The sequence below is a fragment of the Lithobates pipiens genome, unplaced genomic scaffold (assembly GCF_037356315.1).
Source record: "Lithobates pipiens isolate NorthernLeopardFrog02 unplaced genomic scaffold, aLitPip1_a1.2 Scaffold_18, whole genome shotgun sequence".
Classification (NCBI taxonomy): Eukaryota; Metazoa; Chordata; class Amphibia; order Anura; family Ranidae; genus Lithobates; species Lithobates pipiens.
The window spans coordinates 159150326-159169786 of record NW_027507758.1 but is presented as its reverse complement, the minus strand read 5'-3'; the positions used below and the strand labels follow the sequence as shown (position 1 = coordinate 159169786).

General features: G+C 42.0%; 1 protein-coding gene across 1 annotated transcript in view; it reads right to left on the bottom strand.

Annotated features, from left to right (window-relative positions):
* Positions 1-19461, bottom strand: part of ACAT2 (acetyl-CoA acetyltransferase 2) — a 41128-nt gene that overhangs the window by 9151 nt on the left and 12516 nt on the right. The window contains exons 3-7 of the mRNA XM_077486310.1: positions 18083-18264; positions 12710-12827; positions 10447-10590; positions 6776-6898; positions 4609-4763 (exon numbers count right to left, since the gene is read on the bottom strand). Of these exons, the coding sequence (XP_077342436.1) occupies positions 4609-4763; positions 6776-6898; positions 10447-10590; positions 12710-12827; positions 18083-18264 (722 nt within the window). The remainder of the gene's footprint in view (positions 1-4608; positions 4764-6775; positions 6899-10446; positions 10591-12709; positions 12828-18082; positions 18265-19461) is intronic.

Here is a 19461-nt window from a genome sequence, read left to right as displayed (position 1 = left end):
AAAATCAATCAGCCAACAAATTAAATACACAATCCATAGTGAAAAAATGTATATGCTTAAAGTGGGGTACCCCCTAAAAAAAAAAAATTAAAAGTCAGCAGCTACAAATACTGCAGCTGCTGGCTTTTAATAATCGGACACTTACCTGCCCCAGGGTCCAGCGATGCGGGGGAACGAAGCCCCCCCCCTCGCTCCCCGCTCCGCTCGCGGCGCCGTCATGCATACTGTGGGCACCCGGCTGTGGCTTCACAGCCGGGCACCCACTGCGCATGCGCGAGCGGCGCAGGGCGCCGTGATACGCCGTACAGTCACCTGGGACACATGACAGGTCCCAGGTGAATGTGCGGCGCGAGGGGAAGTGATGTCACCAGCCTGGGCAATGAGGAAGGCAGATTACGAGGGACCCCCTAGCAACCGGTATTTAGAGGTGAGTAAAAATTTTTTTTTTTGCCAATTATTTTTTTTTTTTTTTTTTTTAAGAATTTTAAGCACTTTTAATTTTTTGGTGGCAACACCACTTTAAAGATGATTAAAATAAAAAAAAAAAAAAATAAAAATAAAATTATAGATAAAAATACAAAAATAGTGTCCAAATTATCCAAAAAATCTTCAGTGGTGCAATTGCAAAATGTTCAAAAGTGACTTTAGTGCTTCTTGTGCAATCTTCAACGTGACTTCTGTGTTCCCCCACAAGATACCCCACTTACCAGAAGAATGCACCCCTGCAGGGGTAGTTCGCCTTGAGATCAAAGTCTGCCGATATCCAGCTCCTCAATCGCATCCAGAGGGAGATTTCATATGTCCTCATAAGAAAAAAATTGTAGCCTCCATAGTGTAATTTGTATAAAAAATCAATTTATTGCCACAAAAAATATTAAATAAAAAACAATAATAAAAACCATAAAATAAAAGGTGGAAAAAGCGAATCTCATATATTGAGAAAAGATATGGAAACACAGTCCACTAAAAAATCACTCAGCCCCCATATGTAAATAAATGGTGTCGTTCCAGAAAAACAGATTGTAAATCATAGAACCAAGCTGAGAGAAAGATAATAAACCACACGCTAATGGCACTTTATCCCAAAAAAACAAAAAGGACTATGAGTGCAAAAACCACTTAAAAGCAATGTCCCGGGATATACCGTGTTGCATAGGGTCACTCCAGTTTTTGTCGACGGAGTTACGCCTATTACGTCAGTTCCGGGTCGCCGACGTTCGTTGGAACGCAGTTGGAGTGCAAGCCGAAACTGCGGATCCACCGCACGGCTTCCACGGTCGGATTGATATTCACGCTAGAAGGGCTCTATCCCTGGGGGACTTACAAAAACTGGAGTGACCCTATGCAACAGGGTATATCCTGGGACATTGCTTTTAAGTGGTTTTTGCACTCATAGTCCTTTTTGTTTTTTTGGGATAAAGTGCCATTAGCGTGTGGTTTATTATCTTTCTCTCAGCTTGGTTCTATGATTTACAATCTGTTTTTCTGGAACGACACCATTTATTTACATATGGGGGCTGAGTGATTTTTTAGTGGACTGTGTTTCCATATCTTTTCTCAATATATGAGATTCGCTTTTTCCACCTTTTATTTTATGGTTTTTATTATTGTTTTTTATTTAATATTTTTTGTGGCAATAAATTGATTTTTTATACAAATTACACTATGGAGGCTACAATTTTTTTCTTATGAGGACATATGAAATCTCCCTCTGGATGCGATTGAGGAGCTGGATATCGGCAGACTTTGATCTCAAGGCGAACTACCCCTGCAGGGGTGCATTCTTCTGGTGAGTGGGGTATCTTGTGGGGGAACACAGAAGTCACGTTGAAGATTGCACAAGAAGCACTAAAGTCACTTTTGAACATTTTGCAATTGCACCACTGAAGATTTTTTGGATAATTTGGACACTATTTTTGTATTTTTATCTATAATTTTTTTTTTTTTTTTTCTTTTAATCATCTTTAAGCATATACATTTTTTCACTATGGATTGTGTATTTAATTTGTTGGCTGATTGATTTTCAGATTTTTTGCTTTTTCACTTGCACTTTCTGATGCACTTTTCATATATATATATATATATTTTTTTTTTTCATATATATGTTTGTAATAGCATTTGCACTTTTATAGTTTGCACTTTTATAGCTTGTACATCCAGGATTTGAATAATAATTTTATTTTTATTTTTATTTTTTTTTATTTTAATCATCTTTAAAGTGGTGTTGCCACCAAAAAATTAAAAGTGCTTAAAATTCTTAAAAAAAAAAAAAAAAAAAATAATTGGCAAAAAAAAAAATTTTTACTCACCTCTAAATACCGGTTGCTAGGGGGTCCCTCGTAATCTGCCTTCCTCATTGCCCAGGCTGGTGACATCACTTCCCCTCGCGCCGCACATTCACCTGGGACCTGTCATGTGTCCCAGGTGACTGTACGGCGTATCACGGCGCCCTGCGCCGCTCGCGCATGCGCAGTGGGTGCCCGGCTGTGAAGCCACAGCCGGGTGCCCACAGTATGCATGACGGCGCCGCGAGCGGAGCGGGGAGCGAGGGGGGGGCTTCGTTCCCCCGCATCGCTGGACCCTGGGGCAGGTAAGTGTCCGATTATTAAAAGCCAGCAGCTGCAGTATTTGTAGCTGCTGACTTTTAATTTTTTTTTTTTAGGGGGTACCCCACTTTAAGCATATACATTTTTTCACTATGGATTGTGTATTTAATTTGTTGGCTGATTGATTTTCAGATTTTTTGCTTTTTCACTTGCACTTTCTGATGCACTTTTCATATATATATATATATATTTTTTTTTTTTCATATATATGTTTGTAATAGCATTTGCACTTTTATAGTTTGCACTTTTATAGCTTGTACATCCAGGATTTGAATTAGAATCTCACTAGCACATATATACATATGCCTCTTACTGGGAATTTGTTGATTTAATTACATCTTGGCACCAATGCGATTTTAGGCAATATTGCACTTAGCAACAGATAAAGGAATTTTTTGTTTTTTGTTTGTTGTTTTTTTGGTTTCTAGTTCTCCCCTCTCTCCTTTGTTTACTGGATCTATCTGTCAATCTTAGGAATTAATTTCCAGTAGGAAGAGTGTTTTTTGTTTTTTTGGGATATTTGAGTAGCTTGTAACTTGAAAAATCGCATTTAGTATCATCTTTTGGCATATAGTCCTTTTTATTTTATCTTTTAGGATGGACACATGATTTATTCGGGACTATATATTATATATACCGACCTTACTATGTAGGGCTGTGGCCGATACACATTAGACCATCTTTGTGATTGTAATAGATTCTAGCAGGAATTGTTCTTGTTGACGTTTTTTCTTGATTTTAATAGAAATTAGTAGGATTCTAAAGGATTTGAGGAATCCCGGAAGAAGGATTTATCTTCATTTTATTTGTAATGAGATTTTATTTGTAATGAGGTAGCGCCAATTACCCCGGTCACCATATTGTTCTATGATTAACTATAAACTTCAATATTACTCATAAGCTCCTGAGGTGTGCAATTTTAGGCTGGGTAAACACTATTAAAAAAAAAAAAAAAACAGGCAAACGAACGTCCAGTTTTCCTCCGTTTCACAGCAAGTCGGAACGGAAAATGGAAACAATGTACAAACATTCACGTATGATAAAGGCTTTTTTTTGTTGTTGTCAATTGTTTATGATCATGAGGAGTCTTTTCGAATCTGATTTTTCTCGCACGAAAACAGTACACCTTAAACAAAAATCTTTTGGTTTTGTTCACATACGAGAAACATTTTGGAGATTGTCCCTTTGGAAATTTTCATTTTGAAAGTCTTGCCTTGTATGGAATTTTACTTCCGATTTTCTCATAGTGTGTACCAAGCTTAAATTGTATGCCTTTGGTCACCTTTAGAACTTGAGTACATTCTTCATCCTAGAATAGTTCTCTGAAGGATCCCAAATCGATGTGAGAGAATCTGCTTGGGTTCGGTTTGCAAACTTTGCGATGAACCCAACTGAAATTCGTGGGGGGGTAAAAATTACCTTAGGCAAAAAAGAAATCTGTGTGGGGCAAACTTGTTATTTAATTCTGGCCATTTGATGGGCTAATAAGCAACCTTCTGTCAAACTGCATAGGAAGATGTATTTATTTTATTGTATTTATGGAAAAACCTTAAATAAAAGCAATCTGAAAGTATTAAAGTATTAACTGAAGTTAAAACATTTTTTTTTTGTTTTTTTTCAGTTGTTCAGTGTAGAGGGATTAGAATTCATGTCAGTTTTTATTGCTGTCTGTGCTCCCATTAAGGAAATTCAGCCTATTTGTCCTGCTGACCATTATCAAAGTGAAAGTAATGGAAAATCCCAAATTTAGAGTTGTCCCCAGAAAAGTAATAGAGGGGAAATCTTCCAAACGAGGCCAGTGGTTCTGATGACCTGGGGGTCCCCAAGAAAGTTTTGCCTACAGTTCTACTTTAAGCAATGGTCTTGATTTGACTGTGTTAGCAAAATTTTGTTGAGTAATGACATTAAATATACTGACAGCAAAGAACACTGATGACATGACAGAACAGTATTTTTAATCTTTAAGATCAACTTATTGTAATTCATCTGTGTGAATACTTACAGCTTTTTTGATGGCTGGGATTGGTCCAACTCCCATAACTGATGGATCCAAACCAGCCTGAGCTGTGCACACAATCTGTGCCAAAGGAGAGAGGTGTCTGCGATGTGCTTCAGATTTCCGCATGAGAATCACTGCTGCTGCTCCATCATTAATGCCTGAGAAGAAGACATTAATAGTGCTGCATCAGAGCCAACAATGTCATCTGAATGATTCTTATCAAGTTGCAAAAGTTTTTTAGACAAATCAAGCTAAAGTGGTAGTCCAGAATATACCTAACTAATCCGAAAACTGCTCTCTCTCCCCTTCTACTATACTAAACATGTAAATGAAAGATCTGTATACTTACCTATTTTCAGTCCACTCTGGCCCAGTCATGCGATCTGCTCTCTTGTGTCAGCCAGTGTCGGAATTCTGCCAAAAACTCAAATTAGCCAAAATCTCACTTCTGGTGACTCTCCAGCAGCAATAATTGGAGATTTCGATGAGTTGCCTATTTTCACACAACAGCGGCAGCTTATACAGTACAGTACGTGACGAATTGGCGGTTTTGACAGAACACCGGGTAAGGAGGAAAAAAGTTGTTGCAGCCTTGGAGGCAGCCATGTTGTTGGTTAGTATCGGGAGGACTAACAAGGTCCACTCATTAAATGGTGTATCGTACTGTATACGCTGCCGCTGTTCTGTTAAAACAGCCAACTCGTCCAAATCTCCAATTATTGGTGCTTCAGTCACTAGAAGTGACATGGTTGGAGATCTTGGCGAGTTGGAGTTTTCAGCAGAACACCGGCTTTAAGGGAGAGGAGCAACCACTGACAACGGATGGGTCATAGTAAGCCTATGGGTGACGTCACCGCTCATGGAATTCTAGCTGTTGTTGAGCACTCTGTCCTATAGCTAGGCGTTGGCTTACACGGGAGATTATGTGACCGGACTAGAGCAGCCTGAAAATGGGCAAGTACACAGATCTTTCTGTATAGGTGTTAGGGTGAGCGAGGGAGCAGTTTTTAGAGTAGTTTGATATATCCCAGACTTCTACTTTAAATAGTGGTTTTACTATAAGAACTTCATGTAAAATATCTGCCATTCTGATTATCTCTTAAACAGACATGTAGCTATGAGTAAGCACTACGTTTAGTGTGAAACGCGTCAGTGGTTTTTGGTTCTGTATTACTTTGATGTGACATGTACAGTGTGATCCTGATGTTCTAATAAAGGCACAAGAAATTTAAATTTAAAGTGTGGCTGTCCAGAATTTTCTACTCACCTTGATTTTTAAACAGATGTGTGTTCACAAATAACATAGAAAAGTGACGGCAGAAGAAAGCCCGAGTAGTCCATCGAATTTGTTTTTTTTTTTGTTTTTGTTTTTTTAATATACATGTTTTTTATTTTTTTTTTCATTAACTTTTTTGTCCGAGTATAGATCTATGTTTGTCCCAAGCATGTTTCAAGCCATTTACTGTTGACTGGCTCACTACCTCTGCTGGAAGTTTATTCCAAGCATCAACCAACCTTTCAGTATAATAATGCTTCCTAAGATTCGTTTTTTAAGCCTAGTGCTGCCAGGTGGACATTCTAACCACTTAGCCACTGTGCCGCCCTAATGATATTTAGGTGCCTGTATCACCCCTTCCCTAAAAAGAATAATTAAGGAAAATTTTCTCCCCACTTAGGACTGTATGGTAAGATCTAAGGGATGGGACAGAGATGGTTTGGTACAATTAAAATTTTGAAATGATTATTCTCCCTAACCTGTTGCACTTGTTGCAAACCCGTCCAATCCATATTCCAAGCCCTTCACCTGAGATCAATGACAAGTGAATTCCTAAAATTCCTCTGGGCCCATAAGATACCACGATATGTAGCACAAACTTTCTGAAACAGAGGGTGTCTTGGTTTCCCACTTATTTCCTGAAAACATGGGTGCATTTAATTTATTTCCCCTAAAAGATGGACTTATCCTTTAAGTACATAGGTTTAACGCCAGTGCAAAATGGAATAATGGAAACTTTCTGTAATATATGAGAACAGCATGAACTAACGTTTTTAACTTTACACATTGTCTTATTGTTGCTTACAGTAGTCAGTAGAAGCCTCTCTCTCTCTTCTAAAATACAGAAAAAGTATATAATTTGGACTCCAATGATAATAAGGGCAGTTCACCAACCTGAGGCATTGGCAGGGGTTACTGTTCCAGTCCCATCCTTGAGGAAATAAGGTTTTAATTTTGCCATTGCTGCTAAACTGCTGCCATGTCTAGGAAATTCATCGGCTTTCACTACAACTGGACCTGATAAAAAGTGAAATAAAGCTTACAAAAACAGATAATATACCAATAAACTAGAAATTAGACAGCTACAATGCTGTGAAAAAGTATTTGCCCCATTCTGATTTATGTCTTATTTTTTGCATATTTGTCACACTTCAATGACTCAGATCAAATCAATTTTATTATTACACAAAAGATAACTCGAGTAATTACAAAATGCAGTTTTTAAATGATAGTTTAATTTATTAAGGCAAAAGGCTGTCCAAATCTGCCTGGCTTTATGTGAAAAAGCAATCACCTAATAACTGGTTGTGCCACCCTTGGCGACAACAGCTACAATCAAGCATTTGTGATAATTGGCAATGAGTCTTTCACATTGCTGTGGAGCAATTTTGGCCCACTCTTTGCAGAATTATTTCAATTCAGCCACATTGAAGGGTTTTCCAGCATGAACCGAATGTGTTAGGTCATGATACAGCATCTCAAATGGATTTAAAGCGGAGTTCCACCTAAAGTGAAACTTCCACTCATTCGTTTTTTCCCCCGTCTGGTGCCACATTTGGCTCCTTTCGGGGGGGAGGGGGGAAAGGTGCCAAATGTGGCACCAGACTGGGGAAAACAAATGCCATGCACACTTACCCACAATGGCGGCGGCGGCACCGGACAGCCGATGGAAAAAACATCAGCTGCAGTGCCGACATCGCTGGACTCCAGGACAGGTAAGCGTCTGATTATTGAAAGCCAGCAGCTGCAGTATGTGTAGCTGCTGGCTTTTAATTTTTGCAGTGGTGGGCGGACCTCTGCTTTAATTCCGGGCTTTGACTAGACCACTCCAAAACATAAATTTTGCTTTGTTTGAACCATTTGGATGTGGACTTGCTGTTGTGTTTCGGATCATTGTCCTGCTGCATAACCCAAGTGCACTTGAGCATGAGGTCACAAACTGATGGCCGGACATTCTCCTTTAGGATTTTCTGGTAGAGCTTAGAATTCATGGTTCCATCAATGATGGTGAGTCATCCAGTTCCTGAAGCTGCAAAGCAGTCCCAGACCATCACGCTACCACCACCATGTCTGACTGTTGGTATGATGTTCTTGTTATGAAATGCTGTATTCGTTTTATGCCAGATATAACGGGACGCACACCTTCTAAAAAGTACATTTTTGTCTCATCAGTCCACAGAATATTTCCATAAAAGTCTTGGGGATAATCAAGATGTGGTTTGGTAAATGTGAGATGAGCCTTTGTGTTCAAAGGACACCCCCCCCCCCCCCCCCTTCACACAGCATACTGAAACAGAGCTGAGGCTGTTAATAACAGGCTGTGTGCTGGAGATCCCTCCCCGTCACCTTTATTCAGGAAAACTTGTCAGAAATCACTTATGCAGATAGCAGAGGAACAGGGCAACAGACAAAAATGATCCTTAGTGCTCTGGATTTAGACATGTATACACTGGGGTTAGGGCTTTGTTTATTTTTATGTCTGAGGCTTACAACTAATTTAAAGTGTTTGTAAAAGGTATTTAAAAAAAATAAAAATAAAAATTCAAACAACAAACATTTTATGTTTACCTGCTCTGTACAATGGTTTTGCACAGAGCAGCCCCAAGCCTCCTCTTCTGAGGTCTCCAGTGTGCCACCATAGGAAGCCATAGTCATGGCTAACACAAAAAATGCCCATGCACATAGGGAGGGACAGGTAATCAATCTTTAAAAGGAGTCACACACCATAAAAGTATAATAGCAATAACAAAAAAAACAAAGAGCAAATACATATTGATCTTTTAAACACACAAAACATTAAAGGGTTACTGAACCCTCGTTTTTTTTAAATAACAAACATATCATACTTACCTCCACTGTGCAGGTGGTTAAGCACAGAGTGGCCCTGACCCTCCTCTTCTAGGGTCCCTCAGCAGCGCTAGTAGCTCCTCCTCTTCTCGAGTGTTCCACTGGAGAAGCTCTCTTCTTCAGGCCCCCCCTTGCGGGCACGCTCCCGATTCCTGCTTCTGCATCTATTGACACAGAAACGAGGACCCGGCACCTGCGTCATTGGATAGATTGACAGCAGTGGGAGCCAATGGCTGTGCTGCTATCAATCTATCCAATCAGGATACGGGACACCAGCTAGAGCTGGCTGGTGTGTTTGTCCCTGGGGAGAAAAAGACCAGGTTCAGGTAAGTAAAAGGGGGAGTCTTGGGGGCTGCAGCATGACAAAGGGTTTTTCACCATAGAAAGCATTAAGTTGAAAAACCATGAGGGTTTAGAACCCCTCTAAAGTATGAGCAAATAACACCTATTCATAGTTATAATAAAAACACTTCACAAAGTGTCAAAACCAAATAAAAAAATTTAACAAAAAAGCAGCATATGCGGGGGGGGAGAGGCAGCAAGATCACCCAAAATTGAAGTCAAAATCCCAGTGGAGATTCAAACCTTGGGGTCCACGTGTCTTTAACTTGTGTATCCACCACACCTCACAATTTGTATTTGAAAATCTGCTTGGCATTGACATTCTGAGCATCACAGTAATGTTCTGGATTTCTCTGGACAATGAGCCTGCAGTGGCTTTGAGCCTTGACACCAGTGGCCTTTACACACACACACACACACACACACACACACACACACACTTATTTGGGTATTGGAGGCGGTAGCCCTGCTTTTGTCTTTTTCTCTATTGACAAACACAGCCCAGCTCGGACCTGTCTACCCCATTTTCTGCTTACAGAATTTGACTGACAACAGCAGGAGCCAATGGCTGCCACTGCTGCCCCTGTGAGCAGAGGGGAGAGCATCTGCAGATGGGCACAGAGCTGTATTGAGATAGGACTCAGGTGGGTATAAAGGGGTCTGATGGCGATACAAACACTGGGGCATTTTTTACCCTAAAAAGGAGAAGTCCAGCCTGAGCTCATGCGGCTGGCCTTCTCCTATGGGTCACAGGAGTGCAATTCGTTCTGCACTCCTGACCCGTTTCAGCAGAGAGCGGTCTTAAGTCCGCTCTCTGCTGATGTCACCAAGATCAGTCCCGACTCTGGAAGTCTGAATCTGCCAGGTGCCTGACTGAAAGGCGTCTCAGCGAGCCGCTGAGATGGGCACTCCCCACCCCTCCACAGCTCAACATTTCAATGAGCGTGGAGGAGCAGAGCAGGAGAGCTGCTGATTGACAGGCAGCAGCTCTCCGCTCGGGGAAGTGAGAGAACCGAGCCATCGGAGGTGTTCGGTGGCTCGGTTCTCAGTGAAGAGACGGCAGGGGACAAATGCAGTATTGGACCAATGCTGCATCCACCTAAGTAAGTATGATTATGGGGAAAAAAAATCCTATACTCCTCTTTTATCGCAGGCAAGGTAAAAAAATGTCCAGGATTTAGAACCACTGTAATATTCTGTGTGCATACATAAAGTAAATCTGTCCCTAACATAAGCTATAAATAAAAGAAGTGGCAGATCCAAAATTGTAAATAAGACCATGTTGGTAATGTTTCACATGAGTTGCATGCAATATTTTAAACAGAGGAACATAAATAGACACTATAGTTAACTAAAACAAAAATAATTGTATAAACCTTTCCTGGAAGGCACTTCAACGAATACAATTTCTTTGTCAAAATGGCCAGCCTTTTGTGCAGCCTCAGTCCTGTTCTGTGATTGAACTGCTAGCTGGTCCTGCTCCTCTCTGGATATTTTCCATTGTTTGGCCACATTTTCAGCTAGGAAAGAAACAAGACAAGATATATACAGTTTATATTTGAGGGAATACATAAGTTATCACAGTAACATAAAGATAACTATCAATACGTTTTTTTTAAATGCACTTTCAGTTCACAGTGTTCAACAAATGTTCCTACAACCAGGCTATTGGTCCAGCCATTCAGACCTGATCGCTCCAGCCTAGAAGTTCATAGAAGCAAGACCAGTGTTGGAAGAAAGGAAGACCATAAAAGGAGTAATGGCATAGACCAGAGGTCTTCAAACTGTGGCCCTTTGCTTTCCTTATTGGGCCCTTGAGGCACTATTCCTCCCACTGATACGAGACACTATTCTGCCAACTGACAACAATGGGGCACCATTTCCACCACTGACAACAATGGGGCTCTATTCATCTGAATAATACCAACGATGGGGCACTATTCTTCTGTGGGTTGGGTATTTTGCAGTGCTGGCCCTAGAATTAGGGAGGAATGGTGGGGGAGTGCTAGAGAAGTAAGCATACAGTAGCTTAGGAAAGGCAGAGATTTGCACAGTCACTGTCACTTTGATCCTAATGGGCAAGGTGGTAGTTTCTCCGTAAGTCACCGATAGACATGAGGTGAAAAGAACAGTTGCTAGCAGTTTTAGATTGTTGTTGTGCCTATCCAAAACACAGCAGATCAAAGGCAACAACTGATATCAGGCCAGTTAGCCTCAATATCTCCTATCCACATGAAAAAAGAAAAAAAAAAAAACACTCATCAGGGCCAAACTATCAAGTCTGTATGCCCACTGGATGATTGTGAGGCTTGAGGATTGTGGGTGGACCTCAAAACTAGAAGTAGCACTAGATCACAGTAGAGCAGGAGGAAATGGAATGCTTTTTTTTTTTTAGAGCTTTTCTGTAGAACAGTGGGCGTCAAACTCTGGCCCTTTGCTTGCTTTTATCCAGCCTTTGGGGGAAATATTCTTCCCACTGATACGAGACACTATTCTGCCAATTGACACCAACAATAGGGCACCATTTCTCCCAATGATACAAATAATGGAGCGCTGCTCCTCCCCCTAATACCAAATGTGAGGATGTTTACTCCCACCGATTTCAGGAAATTTCCACTTCCCCTGGCCATAGTCCGGCCCCCCTAAAGTCTAAAAGGACAATAAACTGGCCCTTTGTTTAAAAAGTTTGGAGACCCTAAATAAACCATGCCATATATAAGTAAGTATGAATAGACAGAAGGGAACATGTACATAGAATGCAGAGGCTGGATATAGGAGGAAAGGTACACTGCATTTATACACACAGGGCTCTCATGAACACAGGCTCTCCTGTCACGAATCATCGGCCAGGACCCGATGATCGACTTGTGCTGTAGTGAATGACAGCACAGCTGAGGCAGCGGACATGTGGGGCACGCGTCCGCTGTGCTGTCATTCACTAACCAGATATACAAAATCATGTACGCAATTCAGTGCAGCAGAGCTGTATAAGTGTGGTGGGCTGTCCTGAAGCGGTTAATCTGGGAGGAGGGTAGTTAGATGTTTTAGCAGTTTTTGCTACACTAACAAATTGAAGCCAGACCCCAGCTCTTTTTCTAATCTATATAGCAAACAATGTTTCTCCCTTTAGAATACAGTTATTACATAAAATAAAAGCTGCTGTAAGCACCCATTTCAGTGGCAAATGATTTGTCACATCCCTGTAAACAAATACATCCAGAAGAGAGCTTGTTCTTTTGAAAAACAACAGACTTACTGGCCATCACATGAAAGAAAAGGAAAGAAAGCCTACAAAAAAAAGAAAAACTAATGCAGTCACCACATCTCAACAATTGGTAAGCTGCAATATAATAAATGTTTGCTTTAGGGTTTAATACTACTTTCATTTTTGTTTTGCCTGCCTACAGTTGAGCTTTAACATATATACATGACATGCCTGTGAAACCGCATACACAATGTGCATTGTCATACATTTTATCGCAGCATGCTGCAGGACAACTCTGGGCTGTGTTGCAGTGTGAATGGGACACACAGAAAACAATTGTGGCTCTGTGTGTCCTTGAGGCGACAGGTTGTAAAAGGCCTCTCAACTCACTGTGTGTGAATCGGCCCTAAAAGTTTCGTCTGCAATCATCTTACCAGTTATTCCCATGTGGTACTTGTAAAAGGCATCATTAAGACCGTCACAAAGTATGCTGTCTTGTAATGGGACATCACCAGCTTTCACACCTGCTCGCATCTGGACCAAGTGAGGAGACTGAAAAAGAATAAATTTAGTTAATATGCGTGTATATACACACAGTATGAATCCATAACCTGTACAATATTTAAAATAGAAACACATTTCCTATTTCCGGTCCGTGGCAATGGAAGGTTTTTGTATACATTAGTTTAACACCCACAGTGAGTATGCTCCATCTTACTGCCTGCTCTCCTACTCAGAGTTCCACTCGCCTCTCTGCTTTCTTTAAATAAGAATTAAATAATAGTTCTAGTACACATTTATCTTTGTATTCTCAAGTTTTATGTGCTGCCTACATCTCCACCCTTCATCAATGTTGTACGAGCTGTAACCCTGCTCTTTTTTTCAATGTTGCATCAAACATACTGAAACGCACATGTTGGGAGCTTTCCTTGTTGGCATCTGACCATTGGGGTCTAGGAAATAGATGAGGGTCTGGCTGGCACACAAGTGCAATGTGCTCCAGATAATCAAGATTGCTTTGCAATGATGTCTGTTCAATCCCAAATAAGTAAAAGGAAAGTGCGGGAAATGGAAATAACAAACAGTTATACTCATATAGTTGGCTGCAGTAGCGATCAGATGCTGCAGTTGTCCCTCGCCGCCTCTACACGGACAACCAATCGATCAAAGACCACCGATTGCTCAGTTCTCAGCTCCGCTCTGAGCACAGAGCGTTGACTGTCAGTCAACAGCTCTCTGCTCTGCCCCTTCAGCACTCACTGGAGCACTGGACTGTGGAGAGGGTGGCAGGGTGCTTTTGATGAAGGCCTAAGGCCGAAACGCGTCCAAATTTTTGGATGATGTTATTGCTGTAATGCTCAAATAAATATTTTCTATGGAAAAGCTGTGGAGTTGCCGGCCTGTACTTTCTATGGATCCTTTGTGAGCTTAATTAGCCAGATCACCGACTACTCTACACACCAACTATACTATATAGCAGTAAAGCTTGGGTACGTTTTTCTCTTGCTCTCGGCTATGCACTGAAAGGATGAGCCAGCTGCCAATCAGGTGTCTGGATGGTTCCCCAGCATTATAGTTGATATCCCTGCAGAGCCTGGAGCGGCTCTCTGACATTAGCCGGCAGCAGCTTTTCTTGGGAAGTTCTGTGCATGGTGTACCTGCTGTGTCTGCTGCTTTATACGATATCCTGGAATAGTTTGCCTTAAAGTGGTTGTATGCCCCGCATTGTGATTTTTACCTACAGATCAACCTATAATAAGGCTTACCTGTAGGTAAAATGAATATCTCCTAAACATGCACCGTTTAGGAGATAGTCATCCTGCATGCAGCCACTGATGTCAGCAGCGCATGTGCTCTGAAGGTCCGGCTTATCGTGTCAGAACTTCAGAGCTTCTTGCCGGAATCGAGGCTTCAGCCACTCACAGCGCCTGAGCCTGCGAACACGGAAGAATCGTTGGGGTCAGCCCCCTCAGCGGTGACAGAGTGCCACTACGAGTGGCGATGCATTCTAGCACATTATGCCATTATCTTGCAGGGTTTTTTTTTTGGGGGGGGGGGGGGGGGGGGGGGGGTTCTCAGGGTTTACTACCGCTTTAAGGGAGGTGTACTTTTTTGTATGTTTGCTTCTATGGTGTGAACCTGGGAAGAAGAGTCTGAAGCCTAATTATGGTAATAACGTCCAAAATTTTATTTCCAGAACAGCTTTTATAGGGCATTAAAGAGGAGTTTCAATCACAAATGTTTTTTTGTGTCATCTGTGTTGTATGAGTGCGTTTGTGACCTTTTCCACTTGTATGAGGTCACATTGCAAAATAGCCTTTACAAAGGCCAGTTGTGGCGAGAGATTAGATTAGATTAGACTTTTAGATATAGGTCAAGGTTTACATGGATCAGCCATAAATTTATGACCACTGACAGGTTAAGTGAATAACACTATCTCGTCTTGTTACAATGACATCTGAAAGTCAGTGGGATAAATTAGGCAGCAACATGTTGATGTGGTGCAAGCAGAAAAAAATGGGCATTGCAGTTTGTTGTGTATTGGGCTGCGTAACCGCAGACCCATCCAGGTAGCCATGCCAATTCGTATTCATGGCCAAAAGCGTATACAATGGCCACTTGAGCTTTAGAATGGGAAGCAATGGAAGAAAGGTTACCTGGTCCAATGAATCATGTTTTCTTTTACATCATGTGAATGGCTGGGTGCATGTGTGTTGCTTTCCTGGGGAAGAAATGGCACCAGGATGTAGTTTGAGCAGAAGTAAAGCCAGCAGTGGCAGTGTGATGCTTTGGGTAACGTTCTCTTGGAAAACTTTGTTCCTGCCATTCATGTGGCTTTTACTTTGACATGCACCACCTACACTGTTGATGAGCCAGTACACCCCTTCAAGGAAACAGTATTCCCTGATGGTAGTGGCTTCTTTCAGCATGTTAATGCACCCTGCCACACTGCAAAAAATGGTTCGAGAATGGTTTGAGGAACTCAACAACTTGTTTGAAGTATTAACTAGGCCTCCAAATTCTCCAGATCTCAATCCAATCGAGCATCTGTGGCATGTGCTGATAAAAGAAGTCTAATCCATGGAGGCCCCATCTCTCAACTAACAGGACTTAAAGGATCTGCTAATTATAGCTTGGTCTTAAGAGGTCTAGCGGAGTCCATGCCTTGACGGGTCAGGGCTGTTTTGGCGGAAAAAGGGATCTATTCAATATTAGGTGGAAGCAATGGCGGCTGGTGCGCAAAATTTTTGAGGGGAGCAAACAAACTGAAAAAAAAAAAAACACATTAACTGCAGCCTCACTGTGCCATTAAATGCAGCCACTGTTCCCATCAAATTCAGCCACTGTGACCCCCCCCGCCGTCTGCCCAGCACTTATGCAATTTGGTGGCAGGTCTGGCAGCAGGCGAGCTATGGGACAGGCAGCGGTGAGCTGTGTCCTCCATGCATCTCTTTTTTCTTCCTGTTAGGCGCTAGGCGTGTGTATTTGATAGACAGCATTCCATAACATGTAACATGCGTTGTTTGTATATATTCAACCATTCCTCTCTTTATGGTGTTAAATTAGTGAAAGCAGGAGAAATTTTTAATTAACGCAATAAATCAGCCAAAGCACTGCATTATTTGTTAATGCAATAACACAGCTCAGTTTGGAGTTCCCCAGCAGTACCAGTGTGCAGGGGTTGAATGACTCCCGCTCAAGCATGGAAGTGATGTCATCTTGCACCTGCCTATCAAGATGGCCAAAGACTGGCATCTGTAAGAAGCTGGTGGAGAAAATGCCGACACTGGCGAGAGATCTCACGGCATCGGACAGTTGGAGTAGGGGAGTAATTCTAAGTTTGGTTCCACGTTGTTCTGAATGGAAAAGTTTATCCCAGGGCTTGACAAATTTAAGTTTGAATCTAGGAGCCAGCTAGAAAAAAAAAAAAATAAGGAGCCAGTTTTTTTGAAACTAACAAAGCTTTATTTTCTGTGTGAGCTAAACTCTGCTCACCTCCCTGCTTGTCTCCAGCCCTGCGTGCGGGGGGCTCACAGGGAGAAGTGAACGGCGATGAGCACGGGTTGGCTAATGCTAAAGTTTTATTTTTGGTTGTTTTTTAGATGTTAAAATTAAAATCAGCTGCCAGTTCCAAAAGAGGCAAGAGTGAGAATACTACAAAAAAAAAAAAAAAACTAAGGAATTTTTGCATTAGCAATGTGTGCAGGAGAGGCGTGTGGAGGGTCTGACATGGGTGAAATGTAGAGAAGAGAGCGCTGACTGTGTGATGGTACACAGTATGTACAAGAGAGGAGTGTGGGGGGGTCTGACATAAGGCAGTATTTGATGAAGAGGAGTTTGAAAGGTCTGACATGGGGCTGTATGTGCAGAAGAGGAGCGATTCAAGACACATTTTAAGGTAATTGTCCTAGTTTGATGTAAAAAAAAATGTTATTATACACAATGACATTAAAGTGATGTTTATGCCTATCTGGAGTGCAGCTTTAAGTGTTGAAGATTAGTTAGTGGCAAGTTAGAGGGACATGAGTAGTTTTTCTCACCTAAATGTACCATACCAGCTTGTGGAGCTAAAGATTAACTTACCACTATAGGTTATTGTACTTTGCCCATCACCGCTGCTCTTTACAGGTAATCTGTCAGAAGCCGTTAGTGACCTGTCCCAGGGCTGTCACACTAATCCTTCATTCACTCAGTAAGGGCAATGTCAGACAGGGGATGCCGTCACAAGAGGGCTCCCGGGCTGCTCAGACCTGGCTCTGAGCTGCAGTCACAGCCCATCCAAGGGGAACCTGAGCCCCCAGAGGTTCCCTGCGAGGTGGTGTCTGGCTCGAAGCCATTGCTGAGCCTGCCGGTTCCTGCTCCAAGGTGAGACTGCGAGTCTCCCTGGATAGCTCGGCCTTGACCCACACCCAGTGATCCTGTAGGATGCACATCTTTGCAGTAATAAAATGTGCAATATCGACTCCTGCAGACCGTCGGTGTAGATGTATGCCTGTACCCCTAGGCCCATAGCCCTCTTTGGCTCTGAAGAAAGGGGGTCACTCCCGAAACGCGTTAGCCATTTCCGTAGAGGTACTCATCAAATTCCTCGGACATCTGGTCTGGAGTCGCCAAACGTTTGGTGCGATGGATTTATTGTATTGATTTTGCCTGTGATCAATACTCGTTTGTGAGTAGCCATTTTGCTATTTGATTCAATTTTAAATAAAGCTGTTTTATGGTAATGCACTAGGTCAGTGCGCCTTCCCCTTCTTTGTATTCTCTCTTTTTAGTATTTGAACACCCAATGTTCTAAAGGAGGGCTGCAAGACGTAGTGACTACACCATTTTCAAACTGTCTATATCACATCTAAAGACCAAGAAACCAGAGCGCAGGAGAATTTGCTGTTTTTGTACCCCTAATACAGGCATACAGTTACTTCAGTTCAGGAAGAATCAACGAACTACAAGGATGCCCACCAACACCCTCATAGTTTATGGAGAGCTATAAGCCATCAGCCACAAAGGATAATGGTACTTGTAGTCTAGTCATTCACAGAACTCTGTGACTAAAGATCCCCAGCCCACTGTCACAGGTAAGGGGAGGGGGGGAAAAGGGGGAGAGCGGCAAGTGCGGGAACATGTAACATGTTCCCGAAGGTGAACTTATCCTTTGATCAAAAGTGTACAATCTCCTCAATAAGCTTATGAAATGTCTCTATGTCAGGGTGTAAAGCAGAACCTTTTATAGAAGTAGATTACTTCTATATATAAAAACCCCCAAGTCACAATTTCATCATGGAGAAAACTTTTCAGAAGCTTCATACCTGACTCATGTTCTCCATACCACCGGCAACAACAATATCAGACTCCCCTGTCAGTATGGACTGAGCTCCAAGGCTTACTGCCTTTAGGCCTGAACCACAGATCATCTGGCAGCTCCATGCAGGAACAGAGTAAGGAATTGTGGCTCCTACAGCAGCCTGACGAGTTGGGTTTTGTCCAGTACCTGCAGGACACAGGAAAATAAGAATATACAGAAGCAAGGAGAAAATGGTTGCAACTAAAAAGAATAAATATTAGCAATTATAAGGATAGCTAAATAATGAAACCATTTGAACATATTGCTGGAAACATTTGCGTAGCTTTTTTTTCCCCCCTATAAATAATATGCAGGTGTCTGAATGCCACATCCCATTGTACCACAAAACCCTTTGGATACTCTGTGCCTGGTATCTGGCACTGACCCCACCCCATGCACCTTATTAGTGAAGTCACCAATAATGGCACAAATTGTAAAAATACATGGGATAGGGATCTACATTACAGCTCGCTCAAGTTTTTCAGTAGTGCAATAAAGCCAATCAGAGGTGGCATGCAGTAATTACAGGTCATGTCCAGTTTTTTTTTTTTTCCATAGAGCGGGGAAGGTTATAACCCCTGTCAGGTTTTTACTGCAATCTGGGGTTGGGTTGGAGAGTTTGTTTTCTCATTTCCAGACAATGTTTTGCTAGACAGCAAGTGAAGAGAACTTTCCAGCAGCAATACAAAGTTTGGGGTTTTTTTTTGTAGAATAGGAGAAAGCTTAAACTCCTGTCAGATTTTCATTTCTGTCTGTTGTGGTTACAGATTTGGTTCACGTGTTTTGGGCTATATGCAGAATTCCTGTGTTCCGAGCATACCTCCGTGAATACACAAACAAGTGCCACTTGGTACAGAATCTGGTCACTAATGTATTTCAGCCCATCAAGTATCTTGACAGGATGCTGGCAACCAGGCTGGGCACTGCACCTGTGCCTCCCAGACACCCGAAAACACCAGGATTTCATGCAGAGGGGCTAAATGCCCAGTGTGCAAGAGGCCTAAGTGGATCCCACTGTGGATTATAGGGTTTGTGGCTTTTGGTGAATGCACAGGCCATGCAAGATTTGTCTATTGGCATAGAGCAGCCCAGTCTGTATAACAGGGGTATTGAATTAAAATTCCAAGAAGTCCAGTCAGTGAAATTTTCAATAGGAGGTCCAAGTTGCATGTTCGATTCTTAAAGTCACCTTGAAGCACCAGCAAGCCCCGCACGTTTACGTGAGCAACAAACTATCTTGGTACAGCACAATTTAAAAACAAAAAAAGGTCAGGGAGTCATTTTTCTGTGTTCCTGCATGTAAGAGCCCATTGAAATAATCGGGCTGCCTACACGCAGAACAAA